Source organism: Aspergillus sydowii, assembly GCF_001890705.1.
Source record: "Aspergillus sydowii CBS 593.65 unplaced genomic scaffold ASPSYscaffold_11, whole genome shotgun sequence".
NCBI lineage: Eukaryota > Fungi > Ascomycota > Eurotiomycetes > Eurotiales > Aspergillaceae > Aspergillus > Aspergillus sydowii.
Genome location: NW_024467869.1, coordinates 391,355 through 407,309, shown reverse-complemented (window position 1 = coordinate 407,309; position 15,955 = coordinate 391,355). Strand labels below are relative to the sequence as shown.

The 15,955-nt window shown below is 50.8% G+C and overlaps 4 protein-coding genes across 4 annotated transcripts; 1 reads left to right on the top strand and 3 right to left on the bottom strand.

Moving 5' to 3' along the window:
• Positions 1–800: 800 nt before the first annotated feature.
• ASPSYDRAFT_157737 (putative MFS transporter) lies at positions 801–2,362 on the bottom strand (the record flags this gene model as incomplete). Its single annotated transcript, XM_040842666.1, has 2 exons — positions 801–2,092; positions 2,158–2,362. 2 exons carry the CDS (start codon positions 2,360–2,362, stop codon positions 801–803), a joined length of 1,497 nt encoding a protein of 498 aa, XP_040699317.1.
• A 1,347-nt stretch (positions 2,363–3,709) lies between these two features.
• ASPSYDRAFT_412716 (uncharacterized protein) lies at positions 3,710–7,378 on the bottom strand. The gene is made up of 5 exons (XM_040846244.1): positions 6,682–7,378; positions 6,465–6,630; positions 5,918–6,412; positions 5,493–5,862; positions 3,710–5,439 (listed from the first exon to the last, which is right to left on the bottom strand). The coding sequence occupies exons 1-5, from the start codon at positions 7,128–7,130 to the stop codon at positions 4,082–4,084; spliced, it is 2,838 nt and encodes a 945-aa protein (XP_040699316.1). The 5' UTR covers positions 7,131–7,378; the 3' UTR covers positions 3,710–4,081.
• A 1,245-nt stretch (positions 7,379–8,623) lies between these two features.
• ASPSYDRAFT_48722 (uncharacterized protein) lies at positions 8,624–10,656 on the bottom strand. Its single transcript, XM_040847684.1, has 2 exons — positions 9,057–10,656; positions 8,624–8,993 (listed from the first exon to the last, which is right to left on the bottom strand). The coding sequence occupies exons 1-2, from the start codon at positions 10,611–10,613 to the stop codon at positions 8,898–8,900; spliced, it is 1,653 nt and encodes a 550-aa protein (XP_040699315.1). The 5' UTR covers positions 10,614–10,656; the 3' UTR covers positions 8,624–8,897.
• Positions 10,657–10,841: 185 nt separating this feature from the next.
• On the top strand, positions 10,842–12,621 carry ASPSYDRAFT_157915 (uncharacterized protein; the record flags this gene model as incomplete). Its single annotated transcript, XM_040842680.1, has 3 exons — positions 10,842–11,240; positions 11,306–11,848; positions 11,869–12,621. 3 exons carry the CDS (start codon positions 10,842–10,844, stop codon positions 12,619–12,621), a joined length of 1,695 nt encoding a protein of 564 aa, XP_040699314.1.
• Between the last annotated feature and the right edge of the window lie 3,334 nt (positions 12,622–15,955).

Genomic DNA, 15,955 nt, shown 5'->3' with positions numbered 1-15,955 from the left:
GCGGAGGGACGCCTTTATAGGAATCGACCACCAAACAGAAAAAAATCGGGGATAGCGTAACATCGTCGGTGAATGAGCCAGCTTCTCCAACAACGGATCAGTCCACCGTTCGGAAGTTGTCCGTCAACTGGCGATTCCGGAGCATCCCCAGAGACGAGTGAAAGCCAGCGAAAGCCAGTGAAAGCCACGGCAAGGGCCACACCAGCCATCAGCAATGCGGCTCGAGTGATTGGCCCCAGGGACCAGAATGCGGAGACCGCGAGGGCCGATCAGCGCGGGGACTGGAGAGTTCTGGAGGTTGATGGAGGGCTAGGGAAGTTTTATGGGGACAGCCAGTGTGGGCGCTCGGAGATGACCCGTCCTCCGACTGAGGCAAATCTTGGGCGAAACCAGATAAAAACACGAGCTGGTCTGGTCGAACCGCGAAGCCCTAAAAAACATCCGAAATCCGGAGTACAGCCGTCTCCTGGTCCATGGACGATGGAGGGCTGGGTCGATCGCGGGGGGCTTGTGCTTGACATCCTTGTCTTGCCTGCTGGCCAACCCCAGAAGGGGCCCAGAAAACCCAGAAAAGGCCACGCCGGCCTTGGCAAAGCTTTAAAACGCTTTTCTAATAAAGTAATGCCAATGCTGTCGGCAAATGAGCGAATCCCGATGTTCTACCGAGTCAGACGCTGCACGTCTAGAGCTGGGACTCTGGCCCGTTTCACACACTAACATATCCATTAACTTAATATCATTGACTTGTAATTATTAACATGCTAGTAGCTACCCACACGTCCACGTGCCGTATTAAGCGATCAAGGTCGCCACTTAAATGCTGGATTGCGCCAGTCCAGATCCTGCACCTGCTTCTGCGACAGCCCCGACAGCGCCTGGTCCACGTCCGTGTGCGCGCGCCGCCGATTATCCCACTTCATCCACGCCCACAGCGCCGCGCTGAGGATCAAGCACATGCTGCTCGTTGCCAGATTCAGCCCGTTGCCGATGTGGTAGTCCGGCTTGTCGAAGTCGAGGAACGACCACGTCGAGACGAGCCCGCCCACGTTGCCCATCATCACGTTCGTCCCGATCGCGGCCGACCGCGCTGTGTCGGATACCACGTTGTTGCTGACGTGCGCGTTGGTGAGGGCGCCGAATGCAAAGGCGCCGCTGGCGATGAGGAATGTCGCGCCGTATCGCACCTGTGGGTCGGTGGACGCGAGGAACATGATATACCCCGTCATCATGAGCGGCGGGCCCGCGACGAAGAAGGCCAGCCGGTTATCCCACCGCCAGCTGAGGAAGGGGAATAGCACGGTGAAGAAGGCCCCGACGACGTATGGCGGGACGGTGTGCAGCTGCTGGCTGACGACGCTGGCGTCGGGGTAGATGGTGCGGACAATGGTCGGTGCGAAGAAGGCAAGGCCCTGCACGGTGATGTTGTTGAGCAGGAAGATAAACGACGTAGCCATGGTCACTGGGCTGAAGATGCCCCGGAGTAGCTTTGTAGTATCGATGCGATCGAGCACTTCTGTCGTCGCGACACGCTCGGACTTCAGTCGTGCGATGGCCAGGTCCTTCTCTTCCTGCGAGAGCCATTTCGCTGTCTCGGGTCGGTCGGTCAGCGTGGCAAAGGCAATGATTGCCAGTGCAATCGTCACGATTCCTTCAATGGCGAAGATCATGCGCCATGTATGTAGACTGCCAAATGCGTCCAGGGTCAGAATGGCAGAGGCCAACAGCCCTCCAAAGGCCCCCGCGAGAGGCGCCATGACGATGTACAGCGACAGCCGGAATGCAAGCTCACTGCGGCGGTACCAGCGACTCAAGTAATAGGCAATGCCAGGAAGCATGCCTGCTTCGAATATTCCCAGCACAAATCGGACCCCAGCTGCCTCTGCAAGCGTGTTCACGAACGCTGTCGCGACAGACGATACGCCAAAGAGCAGCGTCGATAGGGGCAAAAACCAGCCTGGCCCAAGCCATTTGCAGGCAAGATTACACGGAATTTCGAAAACAATGTACGAGATGTAGAAAATAGACAGGACGACATTGTAGTCGTTGCCAGCGAGGCCCAGATCCGTGTCGAAGCCTGCGAGTCTCGCGTTTCCTGTATAGGGCTTGGTCAGTCGGACACTACAGGATTCAAAAACTCTGCAGTATTGAAGAACATACCGATATTCGCGCGATCGATGAAACAAAATAAATAAAGCAGCGACACAGTCGGCAGCAGGCAGAGGTCCATCTTCCACCGCAGCCGCGACTCGGCCTTCTTGTCGAACTCGAACAGCGCGCGCCCATACTGATCGGTGGCAGCCTGCCCACGACCAGCGAGCTGGGTCGGGTCGTCGACCTTCAAGTCTTCCTGATGTCCGGCCATGCCCTTCTCATCGGCCACGTCTGGCCGCTCGTCTGATTTGACTCCCATGTTGTGGACGCGATAGATTGATGGATCTCGGACTCCGAAACAGAATCTGGGGAGATCAGAGCTGCCCCGCGTCTTTATACCCCAGCGCGTCGGATCCAGCTGCACTCGGATTTACCGACTGGGATTTAAGCACGGCAGGATGCCTCGGAAGAGCTGGGTCGGATCCTCCACAAAATGACAGTCTGGGGTATCCGATCTGAGCGCTGTGGGGTGAAAAGCAGCAACCTGGGGTCTGGAGGGCGTCGAGCACGGTAATTCTGCTGGCATAGCACGGCATTTGCTTGAGGGAAGAGGGTTTGGACGAGCCAATACAGCGGAAAGATTGTTTGTGGCTTTTTCTGGCACCGAGATGACAATCCGTCCGCGGTTGAGCCGGTCTGGGTTGACAGCGGCTGCACTCCGCATGTTGCTACTTCTACTCCGTTCGGATACTCCGTCGATCTTCGCTCTTCAAATCTGTACATATTGAGAATTCTCTTCATCTTACAAGAGCGACGTGAGTCTCCCCCGAGTCAGCCCCCAACTGCGACTGTCAAGAGCAAACTGCAGCAGCGTTGAGTGACAACCCCCAACAAGCGACCTTGGCGTGCAACAATTACTGCTTCAGGCGCTTTCGCCGAGCAGAAGGATGCTCTTGGCCAGCTGCCAAGGAGGAATTTTGTGCTGCATGACTGGCCGCACGGGCCAAAGGTCAGCCACCGAGTCTCGTCTTCTTCTGGGACCAATGGAAGCCCCCGGAAAGCATGACCAGAAGGCAGTCAGCAGGAAGCAGCAGCGGAAGAGTGAAGGAATCAAGCTTGAGTCAAAAGGTTCCAAAACCTCAAACTGTGTGGAGAGTGCGTGAACTGTGAGCGTTCCAGAGGAAAGAAACTCGGAAGAAACAGGCCAAGGCCCTAAGTCGACACACCCCGCGCAACAAGAGGCCATCCCCGCAGTCTGGACTGCACTGTGGGACTGCAACCACGGTTGGCATTACAGAGCCATCATTGGGCGGCGAATAAGCTGCGAAGTGGGATTGCCACCTGAACCCTCACTCGAGTCTGGAGTTTGTGGGGGTTGCTGCTGCCCTGCATTCTCTGACTCCCCACAAAGTTGAGACAACACCTCTCAAATGATCCCAGTCGTGACTTGATAGACACCAATTGTAACAGATTATTATCAACTGATTGTCGACTTGTTTCGGAATGACTCTGCTATTACGCGCATATCTAACTGCCGATAAACCCGTCGTGCCTGTTACTGGTGCCATTCAGTGTACAAAATACCATCGTTGGTAGACTTATCATACAAGCAGCACTTGCAACTGGCAAAAGCACCGGGAAGACCAACTACCGAAAGCTATCCTAAATCTTGTAGATGCCGCGATCAAATCCCAGCGAAAAATCAAGGCTGCGCCCAGCGCCATGGCACTTGGCTCGTAAGTACCTTGCATCATGACTCGAGGTAAAGGAAGACTTAAGAGATCACTGTCAAAGCTTCTATCCACATATCGGAAGCGATCGTCCGAAGTCGGAGCTTTAGACAACTTATTCATGTCCATCGGAGTATGGGGAGGAGCGGAGCGTGAGTTTGATACTCCTGCCCAGCTTTGCCAAGTAGTGCCTTCGGGGGAGGTGGTATCGGGGAAAGCAGGATCGTCATGTCGCGAAGGAATCATCAAGTGTCCGTGGTCTAATTGGTCAGTGGATCTGGATTACTTGCGTCTGTCAAAATCACACCAATTTCCCGTAGCTTCTGAGCTTCTTCCTCGCCAGGTGAAAGGACCTGGCCGATGCGCTCGGACCAGTAGCCCCGTATGAAAAGAGGGAAAGCCTCATCTCGATTGTTGTATTCGAGCAGAAATTCCTCCACAAGCTGCTCCTGCATCCGGTGCAATCTGGCCTCGATATATAAGAGCTCTGCGAGTTCATCGTCAGGGAGACTATCGTATTGTGCATGGCAAGTGCAGGTATGCGTGATGTGCAGGGCTCGTGCTGTGATAAAGCTAAGCACATCAGGGGCAATCAAATTATAATGACTCCCGAGGCATGAGGGAGACAGTGCGCTTGCAATAGCCTCCAGCGCCGTTGCGAGATGATCAATAATACCGCTCTCCTCATGGTCATAAATGTTGGCGAGAAATCCGTCCAGGAACCGTGATATGCCGCTGCATCCATACAAAGAGCAGGGACAATTGCACACATCTCGATAAGGGTCAAAGAGCAAGCTTCTCATGAGGTCAAGGCATTGGCCATTTAGTTGCCGCAGTTCCATGGTAAAGTTTTCGCTTTGGGTAAAAGCGTACGAGCCAAGGCCAAGATCATAGCATATATAAAAAGTAGCTGGACAGCCGTTGCGGCTTTGGTGCGGATCTGCCCCTCTGCTAATGAGCCATTGTGCCTTTTTTAATAAAGCGACCGGACCGTCTATATAGTCGTACTTGTCCTTTAGCCCCATCAGGCAGGTGAAACCATTATGATCTCTCCCATTCGTATCGCGGAAGCCAGCCTCCCACAGAAGCTCCGCCAAGGTCAAATTACACGCTGTTTGGCGATAGACCAGCCAGGAGGTGCTATGTTCTGGGAAGCCAATGTCGATAGAGGCGGCCTTTAACAACCGCGATGCATCCGCGGCTGTACTGTCGAGGAGACAGTCAGGTTGTATTCTCAGATGCGAAAGCTTTTGACTGGGCAAATGAGTTTCGGCCAAAAGCTGTAGCCACTCTCTGCGACTGGCGAGTTCTTCGGCAGCGAGCTCTAAAATTTGTCGGTCATTGCTGCAGCTCACGATCTGTAGCCAGTTGCAATCGATGCACAGGCTCTTTGTCTTAATAAGGAGCTTGATGCTCTCTTCACAGTTAGCGGCAAATGCCGCTGCCAAGGTCCTGGACGACGGGACAAGTCCGCTGTTGAGCAATAACGCAAGGCCAACTGGCCACTGTACGTAGTAATCCAGTACGCCGGACAGCTCAGCCCCGTCCCTCAAGAGACATTCGAGGTCAGACTTTGACTGAGACAGTGCAGGACCAAGCTGTTCGGGAACTTCGTCGCCTAACATACGTTTGAATTAGCGAGAATCGAATACCTACTCGCAGGGCTCAAACCTTGGAATCCAACTCTAGCGGCGACGCGTTGGACAACAAAAGCAGACATGTCCCTAATCAGACGAGCGGGGACAGTGGTTACCTCGTTGTCGTAGAACTTCAGCTGTGTGCATTTGGAGACGCCGGTTGGGGTGATATACCCCCCTGCGCTGACAAGATCAGAGCAGATGTCGACTGAGCTCTGCTCCATGGGCATCCCTAGGCAGCATCCCCACATTCCCTGCATCAAAATATCTACAGGAGTCTCGCCATTGTTGTTCACGATGTTTGGGGCCACCCCGTTGCTGACGAGGGTGTTGATAAGTTTGCGCCACTGAATGTTCAAATGCGGCCGCCAATACCTGGTAAGTTCGTGCCAACGTGCTACAACCTTTATATTTGTTAGATGTACTGTGTCTGGGACTATGAATGGGGATATGGCGTACATGCAAAACAGTATCTCCGCTAGGCAGTGCATCCGTTGGGCCAGCGCGGCCATCACGGAACATTTCCAATAAACCCTTTGAAGTGCCTTGTAGAGTATCATTGACTTTCAAAGACTCCTTACGTGCCCACCCATCCCAAAGGATATGCCGGTTATTGGACAGAAGTGTAAATGCTGCTGCATTCGCTGGTACGACTGCACGGAAACTGAGTCTGGGGCTGATAGAAAGTCCACCTGCGCCGTGAGTTATTTCAAGGGAGACTGTGACACAGCATCTCAATAGCCAATTGCAGAAAGTGTGCTGTGCTCTGATCGATGCGAGTCTCCCGTCAGGGGTATGGCAGCGGCACCTATTCCTACCAGAATGTCTAGTTTGCGAATTATTCAGTTCGACTCGGTTAATGTCCTCGCCCAGTTCACGCTGACTGTCTAAAAACGTCCGAAGGAGGTCCGGCGTCATCGTTGGGTGCGTCTGATGCTGAACAATGCTAGTCTCCTGTAATTCAACAGTCAGTGGATTCCTGCTCAGTAGAAGTCCAGGGTCGTACTGTCTGGATCAAACGACTCTCTATCGAATTAAGCTTTCCGTCGATGTCACTATTCCTCTGGTGTATATCTCGAACAACATCTAGAACCTGACTTGTTGCTGATGTGGCGGCCACAGAGTGTGATACGGCCATTCTGATGTTCTTTTTATTGATGCATGTCGTCTCACTCGAATAGATGTTACTTTCCCATATAGACTGCCGATGAATATTTACTTACTAGCTCAACACCTGCAGGGAAGTGTTCAAGTTCATCTGCAGCCCGTTCAACATCTCCACCAATGCCACCAAAGTATCTCGTCGAAAGGGATAGAGTATGCGATCGATGAACAGCTTGGAATTTATTACGTCCTTTGTTGGTGTCACCTTACGACACTTTTTTAGCATTTTTTCAAGGCTCTTAAGCCTGTGTTCACAGTACTTGATCATTTCGATCGCGATCTGGGCAGACTCGGCTTCGTCGGTTTTGTCCCAATTCTCTGCTTCATCGAGTATCTTTTTCAGCACACTCAATGTCTTGATGAAACCGTTGGCTCGGCATAGGGTGTTGTCGATTTCCTCGTGAAAGGCTTTGTACGGTCCGTAGTATGAAAGGAGGCCCTGGCAAACCGTGAGGCCGAGTGATATCACCCCAACTGCAGCTCCTGGCGCTGACAGCGGATCGCTCATCTTGCCTTATATGATACGCGGAGAGAGTCAAGGTGGACGTGTGGGAGGAGAAATGGAAAGCCTGTCTGTTAAGAAGGGGCAGGACACACGGCTGTAGGTGTCCAGGGCGGCGCTTAGCAGCTGCATGCATAGCCAGTGGCGCAGCAAGATGATCGTCACGAATTGACTGGAGTGCTGATGACATTGAGCTGATCTGCCCACAGTATTGGAGGAGGAATGATTTCTTTTTCCGATTTGACCTCCGAAGTGGTTATCAATCCGCGGACCTCCCAAGTCTTTTCGCATAGCATAGCATTACCCCGTAGATTTGATAACGAGTAGACTTATGTCCAGAGCAACTACACGCTTTACATTATAGCACTATCCACAAATGGAAATTGATTTACCCCTTGTATGGTGCCTCGACACGAAGGCTCATTTTACAAGCTCGCAATCACCGCACGGTACATGATGGCACACTCGGCATACCGGGTCGTTGCTCCATACCTTGGGGCCGTCACCGCAACCACACTAGGATAAACATTAACAAAGTTGCCCTTATGGGTGGGATATGCCGAGGAAAACTCACACAGACATACATTGCCACTCTCTTCGACGTTCCTGCGCTTGAAGATGTGTCATATCGGAGACGCCTTGTATCGCTGCGCTGGAAATCCTTCTGGACGTGAGAGCAAGAGTGAATGAGATGCCTGACATATGGGCTGACAATATCTGGGTTAGATGACATACGTTGCACATGCTCCGCTCAAGTGCTCTCGAAGTTGGACTCTGGACTGCCGGCATTTCAAGATGGCCGAGGGCTAGCAGCTGATCGTAGCAGTCCAGGGCAAGAAGCTCTGTTTGTTCAAAAATGTCCATAATGTGCCTTTCTATGTATACGTATCGCATATCGAGGAACCGTAATATTGCGCGTTCGATCTCGGATGTTTAGCAGCAGAGTGGTGTTTTCATGATATGAAGGCATACAGAACACCGTTCCTGGTGTGCAGGCGCGGGGTTCCATATACAACGTGGCTGCTTCTGAATGGCTGCGTCGTCAGCCTCGCTGAGTGTTCGTTGGTGATCGACTTCTAGACCTGGTCGCACACCAGCTCTTATACAAAGTTCGAATTTTTTCGATGTTGAATACCGTTGGGTCTAGAAAGGTGAAAGACATATATATAGTCATTAGTAACACCGGCAAGACAGCTTTCAAAAACTTCCTATTAATGCGGACGCGCTCCTCGTCGTGAAGGACTAGGGAGTCATTATACTTCCATAGATTAATTGGTCAATGAGTTTGTACTTGTGTTTTCCAATATCACACCGATTCTATGTGGCTTCCGTCCTTCGTGATCAGGTAAAGGTCCTGTCGTCAGCCGGGTACTCGAGAGTAACCCAGTCCGAAAAGAGGTCGATGCGATCTTAATTTTTATATTCAGTCGAGATCACATCCATAAGCCGCCCCTGCATCGGTTGTGAATTCTCTCTACGCACAGTAGCTCTGCGGGATCTGAGGAGCCAACATCGATGCCATTGGGTTAAACATTCAAAGTATTCGAGCAAGGAGGATCTCTTTATGAACTCGCGAAACCCTCCAAGTCTTTTCCGAAGAATAGAAATGCGGCCAAATATAGCGGAAAGTGGTTTTATTTCCAGAATGTCAAACACAACATATTGGGCTGTACATTATATGGCTCCGGTTATATTAATACAACAGCTTACACACAAACGCCCAGCATAACCTGATGTTGGTACGCCTTTCTTATCCTCCCTTGACGAGGTCGCTCACCTTACAATCCTGCAATCACTGCAGGTGACATGATGGCACAGGACGCAGTATGGGTTATTGGCCCATATCTTTGGGCCATCGCCACAGCCACACTATCAGACATATTAGTTTGTCTCTAAACGTAGGCTCACTTCTACTTCCAAGGGAGAACTTACACAGATGTACATATCCATTGACCCGCCGCGAAACGAGCTTATTCTCCACACTGACGAAGGGTCTGTAAGGTCAGTGACCCACAAGAGCCGTGAGTCATCCTGTTCCTCTCTGTCCGTGGAGTTCGACGATCGATCCCGGTCAACAGCGGAATATCCTGGGGTTGGTGGAGCTGAGGATCCAACTTCCTCATCGTTGGAATTGCCAGTTGCCATCTCCAGGGGACTTTGGCCGCGTGGGTCCAGATCAATAGACTGAGGCTGCTGTGTATCGGAGCTTGAGCTTTGCAAATCAGCAGAAGATGACGGCTCCAGTTGGGAACCATTGTTTTCCGGATTATCCACCTCACTTTCAGATTCACGGTAAACATCATCTGATTCGTCATAAATCACTTCATCCTTCTCAATGTCCCGGGGAAGCACAAAAAGAGCGAGCTCTTCCAGATGTCGACCTACGTGCCTTTCGAACGAATCATTCAGCAGCGGGCCTTCGGCACAGAGCGGACAGTTGTAGCTTCCTTCCACATCCTGCCCAGCTAGGTGTCTTTGCTGGATGTGGTTGTACCAGTCTCTCCGGCTATCGTAAGGCGTTCTTTGTATTGAACAGCCGGAGAAAACGCAGGTATAAGGAGACAAGTCCCGGAAGATATGCCTTGCCCATGCCTGCCGGTCCTTAACCGTGATGATGATGTAACAGTACGGGCATTCGAAGGGTGCCTGTTGTGCTGCTTCCTTGGGAAGTGATGGAATTGCCAGCCTTTCTCCACAGGCAAGAAGGCTTCCAGCGTATGAGGTGGTAGACGTGTCAGAATTGATGGTGAGATCAGTATCAGACTCGCTGTCTGCCTCTTGTGTATAGGTAGCCGCAAGCGTTTCTAATAGCTGCACAGTGTTGTCGCCATCATTCCCCATGGGCAACACCTGGCTCAGCTTCTGGCGATTCCGTTCTCGGTATTTGAGAACCGCCCTTTGCCTTGCCATGGCAGAGCTAACGTGGTCAACGAGCAGGTCATCGGCCTTTGGATATTTCTGCGATAGATGCTGACGGAAATGGAATTTGAAGGGCTCCGCATCGCTCTTCTCAGTTCCAATCAGGAGGTCATGGTGGGCGGGCCTGCGCACAGCAATGGAGATATCGAACAGTAGGGAAATCTTTTCGACCAGGCTCTCGTGAGCCTCTTGAGTAGTCATTGTGCCCTCCGAGCCATCCTCCAAGGTCAGCTCTGCAAGAAGATCTCCAATATCCTCATCAAGCAGCTCTTCCTCTTGCTCATTCTTCCCACTTAGCGTGGCCTGGAGGTCTGTTATAAGCCTTTCTATCCCGCCTAGTATCTTGACTGTCTGGTCCTTTATATGGGAGGCATCCCTGAGACGATATTCCAGTGATGACTGCCCTGTTTCATGAGCGCCGATATTTCCAGCCCATAGTCGAAGGCGCCCCAGCTCATCCTTCCACGCCCGCAGCGCGACTTCGTTCTGGTGCTTAAGGAGAGATTCCGAAGAAACCAGGTTGTTTAGCTGTTTGAGGCAACCCCGAGTCAGATCTGATATTGATGGCATAATTGGTGTGTTCAACGTCACCAGGTCAGAATGACTTCGTGCTAAGTGTCGTGGGGTTTATGAATATTGGCAAAGATGCACCACAGCCTCGCCACTGTTCGCGCTGTTATTGGCCATCGCACTCACAACGAGCCCAGACAGATGCGGGGTAGTCGACATGGCGAGAGAATAGATTTCCTCCTCGCACCTTACCTCCCTCAGATCGGAAGAATCACAGGCTTCTTGACCATGGTGACAGGCGTGGAGACGGTTGGCGTTGCTCTGGCGCTTCTTCCACTTATCGTCAACCAACTCGACAATTATGCCCGGGGCATAGAGCAAATAAAGGTGCTCGGACGCTACAAACGAGCGCTGGAGGATCTTGCACTGGGACTGGGCACGCAACATAGGATCTTTCTAAATAACCTGGAACAGGTCCTCGACGGAGTGGTGGACGAGGACGGCCGAGTGCGCGACCTCATAAGCGACCCCGTCGGGGAGGGCTGGAAGGAGCCTTCCCTCCAGCAAGGTCTAATGGACAAGCTGGGACAGGACCATGCCTTCTTCTTCAGTAACGTTCGGGGTGTTCATGACACTCTCCAGCGATTGGCAGTGAAGTTGGACGTTGATATATCGATGGTGCCGCCAGTATGCCCCCGACCCTATAACCCTCGAACCTATCTTCATTCTAATACTTTTTCCAATTCATGTAGACTACACCTCCCTCAAAAAGGAGTATTCTGAATTTCGGGAAGATTTTGTCGAAGTCCGTATATGAAGACCTGCTTGGAAAGATCAGAACCATCAACGACGTCCTGAGAACACTCATGGACCAATCCGCTCAGCTCGGGGTCAGCCGGAGAAAACGCAAATCCTGGCGATGGCTACTTCCTCGCTATCGAGAAACACGAAAGAATGCCGAGGGATTATTCCGGGCCATTGTTCACGGACCCTACTGGAGCTGCCCCTGTCGGGCTTCTCACGGTGCCCACCTCCAACTTCACACAAACCCGCTAGACGAAACCACGAGAGGCGACACCAAGGGTGAGAAGTGCCGGATAACCTTCTCTGACACATGGAACAATGCGACAAATAGTGCACGGGCATGGAGAGAGGTGGAATTCGAGGCCTTCGAGCATGCCGGGGCTTTGGCATCGGTAGCCAACCTGGCACTGCCGATACGCCAGCAAAAGCATCAGAAACCGCGCAAGCAAGGTGTTCACTTCGATGTACCTGATGTGGATCACAAGTCACCTGTCATGCGTCTAACTGCAAGTCTTCTAATGTCCCCCCAATTGTGGATTTCTGTTCCGTGCTATTCGGTAGTGAGACTAAAGAGCCGCCCCCGAACCAAGACCCAGTGGGGTTCGTCACACATGAATCAAGATCCAATATCCGTTATAATATGCATCTTATTAAATTCCAGACGCATCCAGTCCAACTAGAAACACTTCAACGAGCATTACCAAACAGGAGCCGGCGCGAACGATTCTACATAGCCGTCGGGCTCGCTTGTGGCGTCGTCCAATACCACGGCAACTGGCTGAAGGAATACTGGGACAGCTCCGACATCCACCTACCTATAGAGAGGGACAATGGTACAGACGACATTTCTGTGACCAATCTGTACCTCTCGTGGTTACTAAACTCCCAGCCTGGTCCGTCTGGAGCTGCAGGTATTAAAGACCTCCGACGGTCACCGCTGGTACAAAATAAAGTCCTTTTTCCGCTTGGAATAGCTCTTATAGAGCTTTCACTTGGAAGATCGATCATATTCCTGCGGTCATCGCAGGACGAGCAAGCGAACGAGGATTCAACACGGTTCAACACAGCATTCCGGGTTCTCAAGCATGTGCAACAGGAAAGCGGCTGCGACTATAGGGATACGGTAAAGAGCTGCCTTTGCGGGTTAGGAGTCGATGAACCTTGTCTGGAGGCCGAGGAGTTTCAAGAGCGAGTGCTTAGGGCTGTGGTTGCCCCGTTACTTGTGGATTTGGCGCATTTTGAAGGAAAAGGGCGTATGCTGTAGTATTATGAACCGCAATATTTGCACAGCTGCGCTCAATCCCTCACAAAATTGGACCGTAGTCTCGCAGCATTTCACAACTCTCGCGAGATAATTGCTGATCGGAAGGTCCGCACTGGAAAGTTCGGATTGCTAGAAAACATTTACATAGCTCTTTCTATATAACTATATCCAAAACTGAGGGATTGCGATAGAAAGTGCTTGGCTTCAGCTATTTCAACAGTAGAATGAATATTCCAGGATGTCAGGACCCCATATTGACCATATGATTGTTCATGACAGACGCCCACCGATATATAAGGCTTATAAAGAAGTTGCAAGTCTCCAATCCTTGTCGTCGCATTCGGCTGAACAAGTCGAGTTAATGGATGCTGTGCCATCATAAAACAGTGTCTCACTAAATCTATTGATGGCGAGGATAATCCGATTTTACCATCAGCTGCTTTGCCTGTTTGAGTAAGCACAAATTGTGGCAATAGCCGTAGGATTGCCTACCAGATTCTTCAATAGAGTTGACGAATAGCGTTTCTTCCCCTAGTATGCCGGTAAGGACGCTGTTCAGCGCATCTGATGTGGCAGACGACAACGTCGAATCTGTTGTGATAGATTGAAAGAGGCAGTCTAATGCACCGGGACTTGTATAGAGGATGAGACGGTGGAGTCTGCAAGTATGCGTTCAACAAGGGTGTCAAATCGTCCATGACCTGGAGCAAAGGGTGCTAAAGGTTGGGTCAGCATTGCTTTACAAGCATTTGTAAACAAAAACAATAGTATCAAGCATGTATATCTTTGATGCTGTATTGTCGATGCAGCTGGTCGACTTGGCAAGACCTTACAAGTTGACGGGAAGAACTCCAGGATGCGACGATTCTTATCCGTTGGACCCGCGTCACTCATCGCAGCCTTCCTCTTTCCAGCGGCGGGTTTCTTCTTGCGAGATGGCATGACTTCGCTCGTGTTTGGAGTAGTATGTCTAGCGAATCGTCAAGTACCGTTACGAAGGAATGCTGTGAAGAGCAAATCACGACGAGCGAGGTAGAGGTTGCCGTGGCCTTATGGTTCAAAAAAGAGATGTATATTATGGTGACGCCGAGATAGAACGAAAGATGAAGGAACGATGAAGATTATAGTACTCGAATGACATACGAGAAAGGAAAGCACCGCTCAGGATTAGTGGTCACAATAAGACAACAGCTAATTCCTGCCAGGTACAGCTTTCATTATCTTTCGAAAATGGACAGAAGATGAGACTGCAGCAACTCGCTGCAAATGGTCCCAACGCGATGCTTCCAAATAATAACCGAATTTATAAAACAGCTCGGCTCCTCTAGCGCGGCTATCATGCCCTGTGTCTTCTTATACCGCGTACACCAAATCGTCAAGCAAATAACCGAGATTAGAGCTAAAGCAATGAATATACAAACATCGATGTAAATGATGTTTTATAGATCATTCTGAACATTAGTGACCCCAATGATAATCCTTACAGGATATGATCGTGGCGATAATAGGACCTTTTGTCAGTACTATTATAACAGAATTACTGTTTAAGAGTACGCGATTCTAGAAGCAATAACTGAATAGTATTCCCTATGACCAAGGATAAGGTTGGAACAAGGCGATGCTAAAAGGCTATTTCTCATAGTCAATTTCTGAAAAGGGTTTGACTACCAGGTTAAAGCCAAAACTCCTGGATATGTCTGTAACTGCAAAGTATTGTTCGCCCGGGCGATATCAGTCGGGCCAGAAAGGGTTATCCATTCCTCATCAAACCATTTGTCGGGAACATTGCGGCTTCCGCTTGAATAAAGATTCGGAAGGCCTCCTGCACCTGGCCGATCATCGCCCATCGTTGTTGCGCGGTAATGTCGAAAAGCACGTTCCTCACGATGATCAGGGGCCGGAACGCCGCGATTGCATCGGATAGAGGACGAACACCTTTGAGGTCCTGCCAGAGCGGCCACTCTCCGAGTTTACGGGAAGGGTGCGTATCCCCCCAGGGACCATACTTGGGCAGGTAGAATGAAAAGAGGAATACGCATACACTGGACTAACTGGGCTTCCAGTTGACGTCGTTCGTATCTTCGACCACGCCGGTAAGTGGGGGTCGACGTGGCGTGCGAGTAAGTCAAGCTTCACCATATATCGTGTGCTCAAGGCCAATATCACAACAAACAGAGTGACTTTGTCGTATGAGGGTTATGGACTACGTCTTGAATATGTGTCCTGAAGAACGGCACCCCAGTCTCAAGTGACTTCGGCTCCATTCCTGCATGGGCCAGCTATCATCCAGTAGCTGCAGCACATTTATGTCGATACTAAATACGGGCACTACCACAATTTGTGTCTGTACCAACAGCCATCGCCTCCGCGGTGGCTACCGCAACTAAGTCCCGGCCCTACCGGTTGGTCAAAGAACATGGGTCCTCTGGGCACTCGACAGCCTCGCCTCCTATCACGGTTCTCACTCTCTGGGCACTCCTTGATGCGATTATCTCTACGGGCGCTACAATGGTCTGCGAAATGTGGAGTCAGATGCTCATATCCTTTATCGACCACGACTTATCCACCACAACGTTAGCTCCAGGGTCATTTCAGGCTTCACGGGGATACCTGGATGGCCCCAGACCAAGGGGACGCTCGCGTGGACTACGCTGTCCCAACTTCGTCAGGATTTGCTGGTTGAGGGCGAGCTGCCGGGTGTACCCCCAATTACGCTGATTGTCTGGGGTAAATGCTGTCTGATACTAGGCCCATTGTTTGAGAAGACGTGCCATGGTTATTCCATGACCTTTGTCGCGGTAAAATAATAGGGATTCATTGTGAAAGCGTCTCGTACACCCCAAGGCCATCAGCATATAAGGATTCTTGAATTTCCTTTTCTGGATCGTGGCAAAAATATTTTCGATATCATGCAAATGCCCTATTCCATCGCACTATTTTCCATATGACCTGCTGTATCTTCTGAGTAGTGCTGTATATTTTGTACGTAGTTGGCCAAGTCTGGGGCAATCGCATTTATACCTATCTTTGAGGAAGCCACGGAATCCGAATACTTAACTCCGATTGGCCACGGAGAATGCAGCCACAGGCCTCTAAGAATTGAGTCAGCGAGTGGTGATAACGTAATTCCCGGTCGGTTCGTGCATCCCGGTCGGTTCGTGCATACCCCCCCAAAATCCATGCTTGATCAACTTTAAAGTACTGTACAACAACCAAAAGCGATTCAAATTAAATAAACTAATCATATTAACGATTCGGACATCCCCTCCTAGTATGCCCCTTAATATTACATTCAGAACATGTTGGCGGGGCACGTTTAGGTATAGTTAAAGTT